The sequence below is a fragment of the Hemibagrus wyckioides genome, linkage group LG11 (genome assembly GCF_019097595.1).
Source record: "Hemibagrus wyckioides isolate EC202008001 linkage group LG11, SWU_Hwy_1.0, whole genome shotgun sequence".
Classification (NCBI taxonomy): domain Eukaryota; kingdom Metazoa; phylum Chordata; class Actinopteri; order Siluriformes; family Bagridae; genus Hemibagrus; species Hemibagrus wyckioides.
Window position 1 is genome coordinate 21,056,215 of NC_080720.1, and position 14,899 is coordinate 21,071,113.

The following is a 14,899-nucleotide window of genomic DNA, read 5'->3' on the forward strand; positions in this document are numbered from 1 at the left end:
TTGAAAAGCCCTCATCAGATAAGCCAAGAAAGTCTGAAAGTATTGCTTGCACAGAAGAAACATCACTTTCTCAGCAGCAGAAAAAAGCACAGGCCTAGTGATTATACTACTGAAAGGTATAATCATTTTATTTCAAAAATGACTAAATAAAAGTTAACAAATTAATGACAGCTACTGCTTAAGGCTATAATCTTTGATGCATTTATCTTGTATTCACTATTTAGGTGGTATTAATAATGTTTGGCTTCTAATTAAAGTAAAAAAAAAAAAATCATATATCATATTGTGTTATAGTCTGGTAGTGCCCTGGAAATATGTGGTAGTGCTTCCACAGACACCTTTCACCCCAAAAAGTCCTGTTGTTTATGGAAAGAGTAATGTCCTTCAAAAACAATGGGAATACAAAAATAGCCCGCTGTGTGCTGTGGTGATGAGCAGGGCACAGAGTTCCGGAAAAAATACAGTAGAAAACTGTAAAATTGGCAGTAGAAAAAAAAAAACACCTTTGGGATGAATTAGAGCAGAGACTGGGACGTCTGCCTTTACATGCACATGAATTTAAAATGGAGTTAGCCTGCCCTTTGCAGCTATAACAGCTTCAACTCTTCTGGGAAGGCTTTCCACAAGGATTAGGAGTGTGTTTATGGGAATTTTTGAACATTCCTCTAGAAACGCATTCGTGAGGTCAGGCACTGATGCTGGACAAGAAGGTCTGGCTCGCAGTCTTCGCTCTAATTCCCAAAGGTGTTCTGTCAAGTTGAGGTCAGGATTCTGTGAAGTTCCTCCACTCCAAAATCTCTCATCCATGTCTTTATGGACCTTGCTTGGTGCACTGCTGTGCAGTCATGTTGGAACAGGAAGGGGACATCTCCAAACTGTTCCCACAAAGTTATGCTGAAGCATTAAGAGTTCCTTTCACTGGAACTAATGGACCAAGCCCAACCTCTGAAAAACAACACTTGAATTCAATGATTTGTCCCAAAACTTTTTGCAATATAGTGTACGTAGCACACTAATTTCACCTGTAGACTAGCACACATAAAAAAATTAACTTGTGTTACATTTGCAGCACTGTGACAAAAAAAGCATTATTTTTAGGGCTACTGTTTAAGATTTTTTTTATCTGCACAGTAAAAAAAAAAAGGACAAAATCTGCATGTGTTAATTGTACATGTGGAGATTTGTTATTTGTTATCTTATTGTTTCTTTCAGTACTGCTTAACTGGTTCCACCATCTTTACAAGAACGACATGCACCAGGACTTTCCTTTGTTCTGGCAATTAGATGGAGGAATGAACTTCCCACTAGCTGTTCAAACAGCTGAGTCATTGCCAGTCTTGATATGACTTTTAAAGTCTTACGTTTTCCTGAAACACTTAAACTAGCACTTAAACATTTCAAGCTTTAATCTTTTGAACTATAACTTTAAAAATGTGCGTTTGTTGCTATATTTTCTCCCAACATTGTTTTAAACTTAGGGTATTTTTAGGACATCGATGCATTTATAGAGCCTTTAAAAGCACTTCTGTATGTATAAGGGCATCTGCCAAACGCTGAAAATGTAAATGTAACTCTAAATGTACCATTTTGCATGTCAGTTCCTGAACCCTTTCATTTAACTCATCAGAGGCACATTCCCCAATCACAGTTCATCTTAGTGAGTAATAAACCACTTAACAAAGGATGTGTGTTGCCCACAATCCTGTAACGAGAGAGTTTACTAAGTGAGCCTGAGTCTTTGGTGGAACCCTCAATTGCTCAGTAGTGTAAGAAGCAATGTAAATGGGCTATATGAAAGGTAGCGTGAGAGGAATATTAGAGATAAACACATTGTGAGTTGCTGTAGATAACACCAGTCAGAGCCTAAGCATGGGTCAAGGTCTAAAACAAATAGAAAGCACTGTTTTAAGAATTGTACATAATCAAAAGATCCTCACAAACAAAAGACAATTCTCTTCCCTAAATTCCCTAACATAAACTAAGCCAAAACCCCATACCCAAATGCCAGCAATATACAGAAAGTGCTGCTAATATTTGCAATATATAAGGGGCTGGAAAGCTGGAAATCAGGACAGGTGCAGCTCAAAACCAGAAACACTATTCTCAGTAAACACAGAGTAGACAAATGCAAGGCGTGTGAGCATCGACAAATTAAAGCTGAATAGAATTACATTACTTATATAGCTAGTATTCTAAAAGACTATAACAAGATATATCTGGATTTATTAATGATTAAAGTTTCTCTCTATTGAACTCAGGATTGAATCTCCTCTGAGCTGTTTTCATCCAGAGGGTCAGCACCATTGAAGAAAGAGCTGCAACACTCTTAAATATTAACGCATAATGTGCATAGAATTACTTCTTTACTACGAGTCTACTACTGTGACTACACTGATAGTAGCATTTTTTTTCTGTGCTTAATTTTGGAGGGAAGGGGGCTGCTCATGTAGTATATTTACAGTATGCATGCATTAATATTTTTCTTGTGCTTCTTTCATCATCATTACTCACATTTTACATATGCATGAGCATGTACAACAAGGATGTCTGGGTTATTGTTGGTGGGGTATGGAAATGGCACTCAGCTGCCCTAACAATATACAATTTTTGTATTTTTATGCTGGAAGCATATATGCAGATGCCAATTTATTAGGTACACCAGGATAAAATTAATACCGTCTAACAGTCCTGAACAAAGATGATCTTTATGAAGGGTATAATGTATTCACATTAATGCTGTTGATCCTATCACCAGTCACTGATGCTAATTCAGTAGCCACAAAAGGTAAACTTTGTATATTACACCAGTAACTGCTTTTAATTTGAGGTAGGCCAACTGACATCTGGTTATGCTAGCTAGTGTGGTTTTGCTCATGCTAGCTAACTGCAATTAGAATAAACGACTATAACTAGCTATTGCCTAACGATAAACATTAACTAAACCTGCAAATGTAAAATTAAACAGGTTAATGTGAGGCCAGATAATGCCATAAAAATCTCAACAAAAACAAAAAAACAAAAAAAAAAACGCATTTATCAAATTTCCAGCGAGTGTGTTTGGGAAACACCTAAAGTCAACCGGGTTCAGTGGTGGAGCTTGTCACAACTCGATCTGTACCGGCAACATGATTTTTACTGCACATGTTTGAGATTGCTGCCAACAACACATTATGACATTAAAATGATGCTTTATTCAATGCCACAAGAATAAGTGGTATTACATATTCATATTATCACAATAACATTAGCTGCCAAATGAGAAAGGGAAAAAGAGAATGTAAAAAAAAATTACATAAACTTCAGTGCTTTCAGAGCACTACATGTTTTCAGACCTTTTTTGTTTTTGGTTTGTTCCAGGAGATTAACATATCATTTAAAGTCATTTATAAAATGTGGAAGATTTGGCTTATATTGAGCCCACTTTTTCTTATGTATATGGTATTTTCCTAATATGTTGTTCTTTACCTTTTAGATTTCCATTCTCTGTGTAAAAAAAAGCACATCAAATATACACATTTCTATCATACACACCAGTTTTCTATTAATATCAAATTCTAAATCCTTCCAAAACAATATTGTGTAAATACACTGAAAAAACAGATGCACAATAGTTTCATCATACTTTTTTTTATTATACAATTTTTTATTAAACAATTTGACATTGAAGTATTAAATATTTAGAACAATTCAAACAAAACAAGGCACAGAACAGGTTTACAAACAAGTATACTATAGTATTTATAGGATAACACATGATCATGAACAAATCAATCAACAAAGAGAGGAAGGAGGAAAAAAGGGAAGGGGGGGTGCTAGAGGGTACATTTAATCTTTATTGATGATGTTGAATTCACGGCATATATCAAGTTATATTCAATTTTTTCATTGCATATGCTTTAGTGAAAGGAGAACATTATTTTCTAGGTGTCTTATGAAAACAGAAAAGAGAGGTCAGGCCTTTGGGGTTTTACATTTGTGATTAAACAACTTCCCAAGTAATAAAATGACATTTACAAGAAAGTCAGCTTTATCATCAGGTAGCAGCATGCCAAAGATAATATCATTTCGGGTGAAGGGTGGAAGGCCTTGTATTTTATTGACCAACCAATCATGCACATCATCCCAGAAAGCTGGAGAGAAATCACAGAAGATAAATAAGTGTTGGGTTGTTTTTATATCATCCTCACACAAAAAAAACCCACAATTATTGTGATCTACATTAAATCTGTTCCTCAAGAGCTCATTTCATGGACAGATATTGTTGAGAGTTTTATAATCGATTTCTTTATTTTTGGAGGACACCGGAAAATTTAAGGTAAATAGTTCTAATTTTTTTTTTTATCAGTGTCTTGTTTGGAGAAAATGTCGTCTCGTCATACTTCACATAAGTGGACGCATCTCCGCGCATGCGCAGTACAAATCGTGTTTCCAGGACGGCTAGACAGTAGTGACAGAGCTATTCGGTTGGCCCACGACATGCGTCACTTCCGCATTCTAGGATTTTTTTTTACCACAAAAGTGTATAGCATCGCGATTGTTTTTCAACGGCACTGTGTCTCGTCGTTAAAAATGTTGTAGAAAAGTACATCTTTCAATTTAGCCGTTAAGACCTAGTATAAAAAAGACAAATGTAACACAGTCTGCTGAAGAACTGTAATGAAATCCGTATGAACTTCCTGAATATTTGTCAACTACAATACCCATAATGCCGCGGACTGCCTGCGCGGATTGATGTCCCAAAGCATTCTGGGAAAGAGAAGGCTGTAGTAGAACCATTTTAGGTGCTGATGCGGTCGACTGAAGGAAGACGGTCGTTTTCAAGTTTTCCCGAAGACACGTTTACCTTGTCGACCTTACGTTTCTTAAATTAATCTTTCTATAACACTTTAGCTGGTAAGTTAATGTTGTGTAACAGACGCTTTCCTGCATGTATAGTTGACTCGGACAGTATTGTCGCGCCTTCAGATAGCAGGTTCTGTTTAAGGGTCCATTTTAGTGACGCGCAGTTTAGCCGCCATGCTAACTACATAACCAACACCTTAATCTAACCTAACAACTACTTACACTGCTCTGTTGCTCCACAAAGGGATTTATATGGCCAACTGTTAGAATATATAACAGTTAAAGCCTGTGTTTGTTAGCGCTCCGTGTAATAGTTAGTCATTTGCATAGTGTCGATTGCAGTAAACTATAATTCCTGTTGCTGGTGAGAAGGAGTCTTTTCAAAAATATTAATACAGTTATTATAGACATGTGTTAAGAAACCAAACTGTCCTTTATTCCCAAAACCCCATTCATACAGGCCCCTGAAGAGTAGAGTCGGGGTTTAGCAGATATAAGCGAGCTGCTTTTTTTATATGCCGACTTTAATGTGTCTTTAAGCTTGGCACGCGCATGGAGCTGCAGAAAATGGGACTGTGTCATTGCAGCCAAGAAGGCATTAATGTTCTAGTCAAGAAGCTTTTATTGTCATTTCAGCCATATAAAGCTGACGCAGTACATAATGAGATGAAACAAAGTTTCTCCAGAATCATGGTGTTACCTAACACACAGGCTTAAAAATTATGGAAAGTAAAGTTTCACAGGTAATCCAGGTGAGCCATGTTTCCTACACTGTGACTGCATTTTCAGCCTTGCAGTGGATATTATGGGAAATATCCAGTTTTATTAAGGCTGTGATCATACTTTAGATTACAAAAAAAGCTTAAATTGTGCTGCAATTTTTGTTTATAGGAGTTCTTCATCTTTAACAAGGGATATTGACTGTCAGAAAACACCTTTATTTTCTAGATCAGTCTGTCTAGACACATGTCTGAAAGCATGCAGGATGTCAGGTTTCGCAGAACTTGGCAACAGCATTTTGCAGAACATTGAGTCACTTGCTCAGAGGATGTCAAAATTACATCAGCACAACGCCACAAATCAGAACATCAGCAGACACCCAGATCTCTGCTTGATATTTTCATCCTTTTTTTGTCCTCCGCAGGCGTCTCATTGGGCGACACGGACATGGGTGCAGATAAACGGTGAGTCTTCATTTCAGTTGCCGTGAACTCTATAGCTCATATAACATTCGTTAATAATGCTGTGATATGATGGTTTTTTAGGGTGAGCCGCACAGAACGTAGCGGCAGGTATGGTTCAGAGCAGTCCCGTGATGATGACAGGAGAGACCGGCGAGATCGTGATGATCGTGGATACGACTCTCACCGCTGGAGCGATGATCGTCGTAGTGACCGCTACGATGGAGACCGAGGGGAGCGTAGTGATCGCTACTGGAGCCGAGACAGCCCTGAGGTTTGTTTTGCGAGGCCTGTTTAAGCAATAAAATATAAAACTTCAACCAAACAAATTTTATTTCTTTTATTATGTAATAATATAATCATTATATTTCTTATATGTATTCATATTTATAGCGAGGCAGGAAGCGGCGTAGCAGTGACTGTTCTGATGATGGTCACCACTCGGATGGTGATTATTCTGAGCATGACTACAGGGGAGACCCGGCTGATGAAAAGGAGAGCAAGACTATTATGCTTCGTGGTCTGCCTGTGAACATCACAGAGACAGATGTAAGTACCAAAACGTGAAAAGAGACGAGTCTCTCCAAATGTGAGTTGTTATTTGTATTGCTAAGGTTTAAGCCGCTTTTCCATTTTTGTTTCACTTGCTCAGATTCGAGCAGCCATAGACCAGTTGGAGGGGCCGCAGCCAATGGATGTGCGGTTGATGAAAAAGAGAACAGGTGAGGCTGGTGTACCATGGATCTTTCCTCTGCCAAACCTGTGACCACTGGGCCAACCTGCTTCTGCTCAAATGCCTTTTGCCATAGCAATATTTTTTTTATATCTGAGCATTCTCAAAGCTCTGTTTCACAGTAATTCAGATATCATTTTAGCCTGGTATAAAGAAACCCTGAGGTAAGTGTGATTGTGCTGTTAAACTCAAAATTTGCATAGTCCAAGTTCAGTAACCAATTAAGTTGGATTATCATAGCATGTTTGAGCTGGTTTTATCTGATGACAATGGCTACATTTCTTTTATTTGGAATTGAAGTAAAGTCACACGTAACAGAATATTTCTAGGTTGTGTACATAGAATGATAAGGTTAATTCACCTGTGTGTATTAGTGTTCAGTTCTACACATTTGATGCAATCAGTTCCAGAGTGTAATTTAAACTCTAATGCAATGTGATTTTTTTAGGATTATTTTGCTATGGCAAAAGATTTTTTCTGGCACACTCCCAACCAATTGACCTCTCTGGGTCTCTGGGGGTCATGAAGCAGTTTGTGACAGAGTGTGAATGTTATACGACTGAACCATTAAGACTAACACGCCTCCCGTCTGTATATCTGAATGCCTCTCTAGGTATAAGCCGAGGTTTCGCCTTCGTGGAGTTTTATCACTTGCAAGATGCTACCCGATGGATGGAGACCAATCAGGTTGCTTCCTAATCACCAAGTCTAGCTTTTACCCTGGGGAATGATGCAATTTGAATTTTAAAAAAAAGTGCTACCCCAGAAAACAAAATGGACATTGGACCATTCCCCTCCTTTTTCGAAGGCATGGTGTGATTTAAAGAGGGGCATTATATGGACTTTAAGTGAGGTGACAAATAGGGTTAATAGCTTTGATATGTTTGTAGTCATGCATTAATACAGAAACTCAAGATTTAAGATATTTTAGATATGTTCATATGTAAGTGCATTCAATAATGTGTATACATATATTTGAAATATTGCTAATCTTAAAGATAAACAGACAAAAAGGAAAGTTTTGCTTTTCCATCTCCATTTAACCGACTTGTGTTCAGAAGAGAATGTTTTATCATATGACTAGTGAATGAGGAGAAAATCAAAGTTTCCTTATGATGAAAGACTTTGAGAATTTACAATGCGTTGTGTGGAGTCTGTACGTCGTCCCAAGGTTCTCTACCTTTACACTCTGCTCCGGCCCCATCCGGACACTCGGGTCCCAAACAGCATGAACACAAGCACCCACTGTTACACTCATACACTGAGTCTTCCTGGGCGATCCTCCCTTAAACCCTTGTGGCTGCTTTAGTGCTTGTTCATGGGCTGAGATCAGCAACAATCTGTCAATGAGGTACTAATGCCTGTTTTTTGTTCCTTTCACAGAAGCTGCTGACCATACAGGGCAAGACTGTTGCCATGCACTACAGTAACACACGACACAAGTTTGAAGACTGGCTTTGCAACTCGGTAAGATAAAATATGTTCAGTAAATCGCTATAGTGTATTTTCCACCTCATGCACTATAGCAGAGGTTAAAAAAACAGTAATAATTGAATTCCGTGACCATTTGCTTGCAGTGTGGCCTGTACAATTTTCGAAGGAGGCTTAAGTGTTTCAGATGTGGTGCTGCTAAATCAGGTAAGTAACTTACTGCGATTACAAAAAAAAAATTACTTATATTATTCTGTGTGCTTAAGGGGTGTTTATTGCATGTTACGTTGTGAGAGGTGAATACAGACTTTTAATAGGCCTAATAGTCTGTAGGCGTGTCCTTATCAAAGCCCCGATTATCCACTTGCGCATGTCTATCTCGTCATGTTAATTTCGCGAACATGTGCACTGATAAAGAAATATCCGATAGTTTGCAGTGTTGCTGAGAAGAATCAAGAATAAGAACCGAAAAGAAATGTGGTGAAAATCTGTGGTGTGGAATTTTTTTGGATTAACTAGCTATGATGTTGAGCGGCATGCTATAGTGTGTTTTTCTGCAGCATCAAGCAACACCACAAGTTAATTCAATCATTTAAAACTCAGCCACAGAGTGCAGTATGACCAGTGTTTTAGCGTGGGAAAAAAGCAACAAGCCATGCGAGAACTGTAACACACACACTCCCATCACAATGTCGTTGTTTTGTGCTTCTCCGTATCCCAACACAAATGGAGATAACTGAAGCCATTACGCATTTCATTGCAAAAGACATGGCGCCGATTAATACCGTTTTAATACAGGTTAAAACACACTGGATAAGAGATGTCATCCCCTCCCTCAATTACTTAGCCTAGATTCATAAATTAATTTTATTTTTAGTATAACATTATTAACATTATTTAGACCATGCATATTTTTCCATTTTTAATTTTTTTTTTTTTTTTTTTTTAAAGAAATCAAAGCAATGCAAAGTAATGTATAGTTCACATTTGAGTCTCAAGTAATAGAAGTTTTTCAGGAAGAATGTTTTCAGCTTTTTTAAAATTTGTATATAAAATATGGCATGCAGTTGATTCAAAAAATGGTATAAAGCTATTCAAAATAGCATTTACTGTTAATTGTGATGGTAATTAATAATCGCAATTACAGTTTCAAAGGAATAATCGACAATTATGATTTTTGTCATAATCGTGCAGCCCTGATATGTATGTATGTACAATTTCTCCGGTAATTTTCGGATGTCAATTTGTGAGGCTAGGATTAATGAGTTTCTTTTCAGTCAGAGAGCAAAAGCAAGGGCGTTTGTTTGTTGTGCTTCAGGAAGCTAATGGGATGCCATTTTCTGTTTTCTCCACAGACTCAGAAAGCAGTGTAACTGCTGGAACCACAGAAACCCAACCTAGCGGTGATTACTATGGAGACAGTAAGCTATATATCTATATAGATAGATGGATAGATATTATAATGCTGTATGTAAATACGTAAGTGTCCAAGTCATCAGACAGCCAATTGTCTGTTACAGCAATCATACTGAGGAACATTGCTCCGCTCTCTACTGTTGAGGGCATTATGGCAGCACTGGCACCGTATGCTAATTTGTCACCCAGCAACATCCGCCTTATAAAGGATAAACAGACTGGACAGAATAGAGGTTTTGCCTTTGTCCAGCTTTCCTCTCCTCTGGTATGTGGTCATTGAATCACCCCTTAGAATTTGACAAAATACGGACAGAAGGAAACAATTTCCTGGAGTCATCATGTTTATATTAAGGCTTTGTGTGGGTTGATGTCATGTCCACACATTCACCTCTGCCGTTGCTTTTGTAGGAGGCATCACAGCTCCTCACCATCCTGCAGGGCCTGCAGCCTCCGCTCAAACTGGATGGGAAGACCATTGGGGTTGACTATGCCAAGAGTGCTCGGAAGTATGTGCTTCAAGCAGCCTCTGTTGTTTATAGTAGTTTGTATATCTACTGATGATTTTGATGCAGAACTGATTTACTTCTCTGTAGGGACTTACTGTTGCCAGATGGGAACCGCATCAGTGCTTTCTCTGTAGCCAGCACAGCTATCGCTGCTGCCCAGTGGTCCTCTAGCCAGGTTAATACAACTTATAACCTTGTTTCAACTGTATGTTGTATTTCAACCTGCGCTTTACCATAAACATATTCATGTCCTCTTTATTCCAACAGCCACAACAAAGTGTGGAACCAGCATCAGAGTACAGCTACCTGCAGGAAGGCTATGTGCCATATTCACAGGTTAGCAAATAAAATTTTAGTGTTTAATTTAATGACCACTATTACTAAAGACTATTAGACATAACTTGTTTGTTGTTTTGGTTTTTTTTGCCCTGGTATAGGAATATCAAGCTCAATATCAGCAGCAGGCAGGAGCAACAGACCCTTCTCAGGCTAATGGCATACTTGGAGGTAAGACATTTAAAGTCTGGAAATAGACATTAAAAGGTGCAGAGAATTTCTGGCTCTGACATTTTTTTAAATTACTGGTAGATTTAAATGTTGATTTAATTGTGGTTGTAGTAGTTGATTTTGGTCACATTTTAAAAACAGGCCTAACCATATCAACACTATTGTAAGATCAGGTTTTGGAATCTAGAACTGAGTACTGATGATCCAGAGGTCTTGTGCAAATTTGGGGTAGCTATTTGAGGATTTAGCAAGCTATTTAAATGTTAAACCTGACTCTTTTATTTGTGTGTAGCGGCTCCAGGAATGAAGGTTCTACCTTCAGCTGGAGCAGTGGTCATCTCTCAGGGTGCTCATGTTTATCAACCCCATATCATCAGCCAGCCAGCCACACAGGTAAGACTGCACCACCTTCGTGTGACTTTCTACATGTATTGTATTCCTGTTTTTCACAGTGGCTCTGTCCTTTGCAGACTTTGCCCACAATGCAGGCTGCAACCATCACAGCAGCTGCCACCATCTCAGCCCCAGCTACCTCTACACTAGCCATATCTGCCACAACTACAGCGACCCCTTCAGCTACCTCTACAACTCCCACTTCAGATGCTAAATTTTGTAAGGAGCTGGCTTGAAGACTGATCCATACAGATTTTGTAATGAACAGTGGTTTGTTTTCCATACTAACTTACATACCACTTTCCAGCTCCCCCGGATACCTCTACCTACCAGTTTGATGAGGCATCTGGCTACTACTATGATCCTCAAACAGGTCTCTATTATGACCCCAACACACATGTATGTTGCCTTGCATACTCTCTCTTATGTTAACTTTATAGTAGAGACCATAATATCTTCAGTAGTTTTGATGAAGTAATTGTTGTTTTGCAGTATTACTATAATTCGTACACGCAGCAGTACCTATACTGGGACAGTGAGAAGCAGGCATATGTACCTGCAACAGATTACAGCAACGCTGCATCTAGCTCCTCCACCCCTGCGAAAGAGGGCAAGGAGAAGAAGGAGAAGCCCAAAAGCAAAACGGCTCAGCAGGTTGCTTTTGTGTTAAATATATTTTAAAATCCAGAGTGGAATATATTTCTGATGAGCAAGAAATTTCTTTGTGTATTTGTACAATCAGCTAAGCCTGCAATATTTTTTGTGTGTTAGATTGCAAAGGATATGGAACGTTGGGCTAAGAGTCTGAACAAGCAGAAGGAGAACTTCAAGAGCAGCTTCCAGCCCATCAGCCAGGAAGAGAGGAAAGAGGCAGCAGCAGCAGATGCTGGCTTCACACTGTTTGAGAAAAAGGTAACCATCCAATCCTAAACATGCTACATTTACACAGATTGTGTTTACCCACATTAATAAATGCTTGTTTTTTAAGCAGGCAACTGGTTTGGAGAGGCTTGTATCAGAGGCAGTGAAGAGCACCGAAGAGGAGAGTTCATCCTCAAAGGTTAGTTATTTTGGCATCCGGCCATTCACAAAAATATGTATGTAAATTGCCAGCTGTCTTTCAGTTTTGTAACATGAATTTATTTTGCAGGTGGGACTTGTGGCAGCATATAGTGGAGACAGTGAACCTGAGGAGACTCCAGAAGGTGATGATAAAGAAGACAAATTGACAGACTGGAAAAAAATGGCCTGTCTGCTCTGCAGGAGACAGTTCCCCAGTAAGGAAGCCCTAATCCGCCATCAGCAGCTTTCAGACCTGCACAAGGTACCTATACACACTTGGATTTTGGCATAGAAGTCATGAGCAAGAAATATATGTCTTATATGGTGGCTTTTCCCCCCCCTTAGCAAAACCTGGAGGTTCACAGAAGATCCAAATTGAGTGAAGCAGAGCTGGAGGAGTTGGAGAGGAAAGAGACTGAGGTTTTTGAGCTTCACTGTATATACCCCACCCCCCTTTGTTCCATCTCCCTGGACTGGAAGGTTTTCTGTAATTAGCTCAATATGAAACTTACTCATTTATATTCTTTCCTGTATGCAGATGAAGTATCGAGACAGAGCAGCTGAAAGAAGAGAGAAGTATGGCATTCCTGAGCCTCCAGCACCAAAGAAGAGGAAGTTCACACAGCCTGCACCAGTAGTGTAAGCTAACACTTTGCCACAATAACTGATAGATCACTGACTTGTAGCCTGTTAGATTACACTTTGCTATTAAATTATAGGTGTCTGTAAACTAAACCCTACATGATTTTGAATCCACTCCTCCTCAGCAGGAATTACGAGCAGCCCACAAAGGACGGGTTGAACAGTGACAACATTGGCAATAAGATGTTGCAGGCAATGGGCTGGAAGGAGGGAAAAGGCCTTGGCAGAAATCAGCAGGGCATCACAGCACCTATTGAGGTCGGTCAGCCTGCACTTTATTCATATTTGTGAAATTTGTGGCTGTGGAGCAGCTTCATTAATCCATTTTTTTTTTTTTTTTTGCCTGAACCTACAGGCCCAGATGAGAACAAAGGGAGCAGGGTTGGGCACCAAAGGCAGTAATTACACCCTCTCCGCCTCAGATACATACAAGGATGCCGTGAGGAAAGCCATGTTTGCACGATTCACTGAAATTGAATAAGCTGTTAATGTCATGTTCTTTAAATTGCGTTGTCTGCATTGCTACGGAATGATCTCGTAATTGTGGATAGGAAATCTTTATAGATGGCGGATTGGTGGCGATGACTGACAAGTGTGTATGTGTTTGTAAATATGTGTGTATAGAGTGTCTTGAAAAATGTGAATTATTTTTTTTTTGTTCATTTCAGAGGGGTGTTGTCCCTAAGTAAACTGAAAACTGTAAAGTTTGTACACTATGATCTTGGGTTTGTACATACAGGAATAAAATATGTTCAGTTATATTAATTTTTATATATTTGGTGTCTTATTTGATCAATATTTATTGTTCTTTTAAGTTGTTTATTTGAAATTTTATTTTGAGGGTTTCCTACCTTTTGTTTAGCAAAACATTTGTGAATATACTTTGAAATCTGGCCAACATGCACAATTTATGCTGCATAAATATTTTTATTTTGTGGTCTAAATCTTTGGTAATGCTTTGTGAACTCTGTAAATTATTTTTCACCCACTTCTGAATAAGATCCAAAGATAGATAAACTTCTCTACCAGGTGCAAGGTTTCTCTTTTTACCTGGGTTTTTGTTCTTGGAGAGACTCTTGGTCTTGTAGTAAATTTTCACACACTGCAGCTAAAACATCTCCATCTTATTTGTGAAAATCTCAAATATGAGTGAAAGCAGAGCTGCAGAACTCCCCCACCCCCACCCCACTAGTGGAAAAATGTTACAGTATTGCCCTGATGTTCGGGGTCCTTTAGATTTAAATATAATTCCATTCCCTATACCTGTACTTCCTGTAAGAACAAAATTCGCTGAAAGCTATTTTTGCTTTAGTAATTTGTGCATAAAAGTAGTGGTTGTGACTGTAGAGTGATAGTGTTGCACCACCACAAGGGGGCAGTATTATGAAATACCTTTCGTACAAAAGGCTTCAGCACAGTGTGATCACTCAAATTTACAGTTTAGTGTTAACCACATGGCATGTAAAAATTTAGGTGACTTAATCAATTTAGGAATTTTCACACCTCAAAGTCTTAAGTTTCTTTTATTTGTCACAAATACATTACTGAACAGTGAAATCCTTTCTTCAAATATCCCATCCTTGGGGCTTGGGGTCAGAGCGTGGGGTCAGCCATGGTGCAGTGCCCCTGGAGCACAAATTAAACTTTACACGGAAAACCTACTTATCATATATATACAGCAAGTAACCTGCCATTTTACACCATTATTAAAACAAACAGACTTGTGCTTTCCTTTATTATTTTCCCTTATGTTTCCATATGCAATATTCTCCCCAACACATTCCTTTAGAGATCAGATTTCTAGAGTGAAGAAAGACATCACTGCCACGATTTGTGCATTACCATCCCTTGCTGTTTTATCAGCTGCCACTGTCAGAGAGATTATGAAGCCTGCTGGAAGATTGCCTGTGATGTTGTGCAGTGAGCGGTTGATAGCACTCACTGCCCTGTTAATGAGGGCCGTCACTGGACCACGAGTGCACTTTTCCTCCACAGTCAGCACTTTACAGTCATGGCATGATTGATGGTGCCAGACACTCTGGATTAAGCATTTCAGTAATCTCCTGGGGTTTTCATACACAAGAGAGATTTTATAGCAGAGTGATTCAAAAAAACAAGTATAAGAACATGTGTTGATCAGAGAAGTAGGTAGGAAAATGTCCAGATTGGTTTGAACTGCTGGGAAG

The 14,899-nt window shown here is 38.8% G+C and overlaps 1 protein-coding gene across 4 annotated transcripts; it reads left to right on the plus strand.

The window, feature by feature from the left end:
• Positions 1-4,735: 4,735 nt before the first annotated feature.
• On the plus strand, positions 4,736-13,478 carry rbm5 (RNA binding motif protein 5). Of its 4 annotated transcripts, none has more exons than XM_058403399.1 (25): positions 4,736-4,893; positions 5,987-6,026; positions 6,108-6,297; positions 6,417-6,572; positions 6,676-6,745; positions 7,370-7,443; positions 8,140-8,223; positions 8,334-8,394; positions 9,543-9,608; positions 9,708-9,868; positions 10,012-10,109; positions 10,197-10,284; positions 10,377-10,445; positions 10,547-10,616; positions 10,909-11,009; positions 11,087-11,228; positions 11,317-11,408; positions 11,502-11,663; positions 11,781-11,921; positions 11,998-12,069; positions 12,160-12,333; positions 12,417-12,491; positions 12,610-12,710; positions 12,839-12,971; positions 13,069-13,478. In XM_058403399.1, the coding sequence occupies exons 2-25, from the start codon at positions 6,010-6,012 to the stop codon at positions 13,192-13,194; spliced, it is 2,523 nt and encodes an 840-aa protein (XP_058259382.1). In that variant the 5' UTR covers positions 4,736-4,893; positions 5,987-6,009; the 3' UTR covers positions 13,195-13,478. The 4 variants fall into 4 exon arrangements, with proteins under 4 accessions (XP_058259382.1, XP_058259384.1, XP_058259383.1 ...); XM_058403401.1 differs by having other exon boundaries at positions 12,001-12,069; XM_058403400.1 differs by having other exon boundaries at positions 4,737-4,893; positions 12,842-12,971.
• The last annotated feature ends 1,421 nt before the right edge of the window (positions 13,479-14,899 follow it).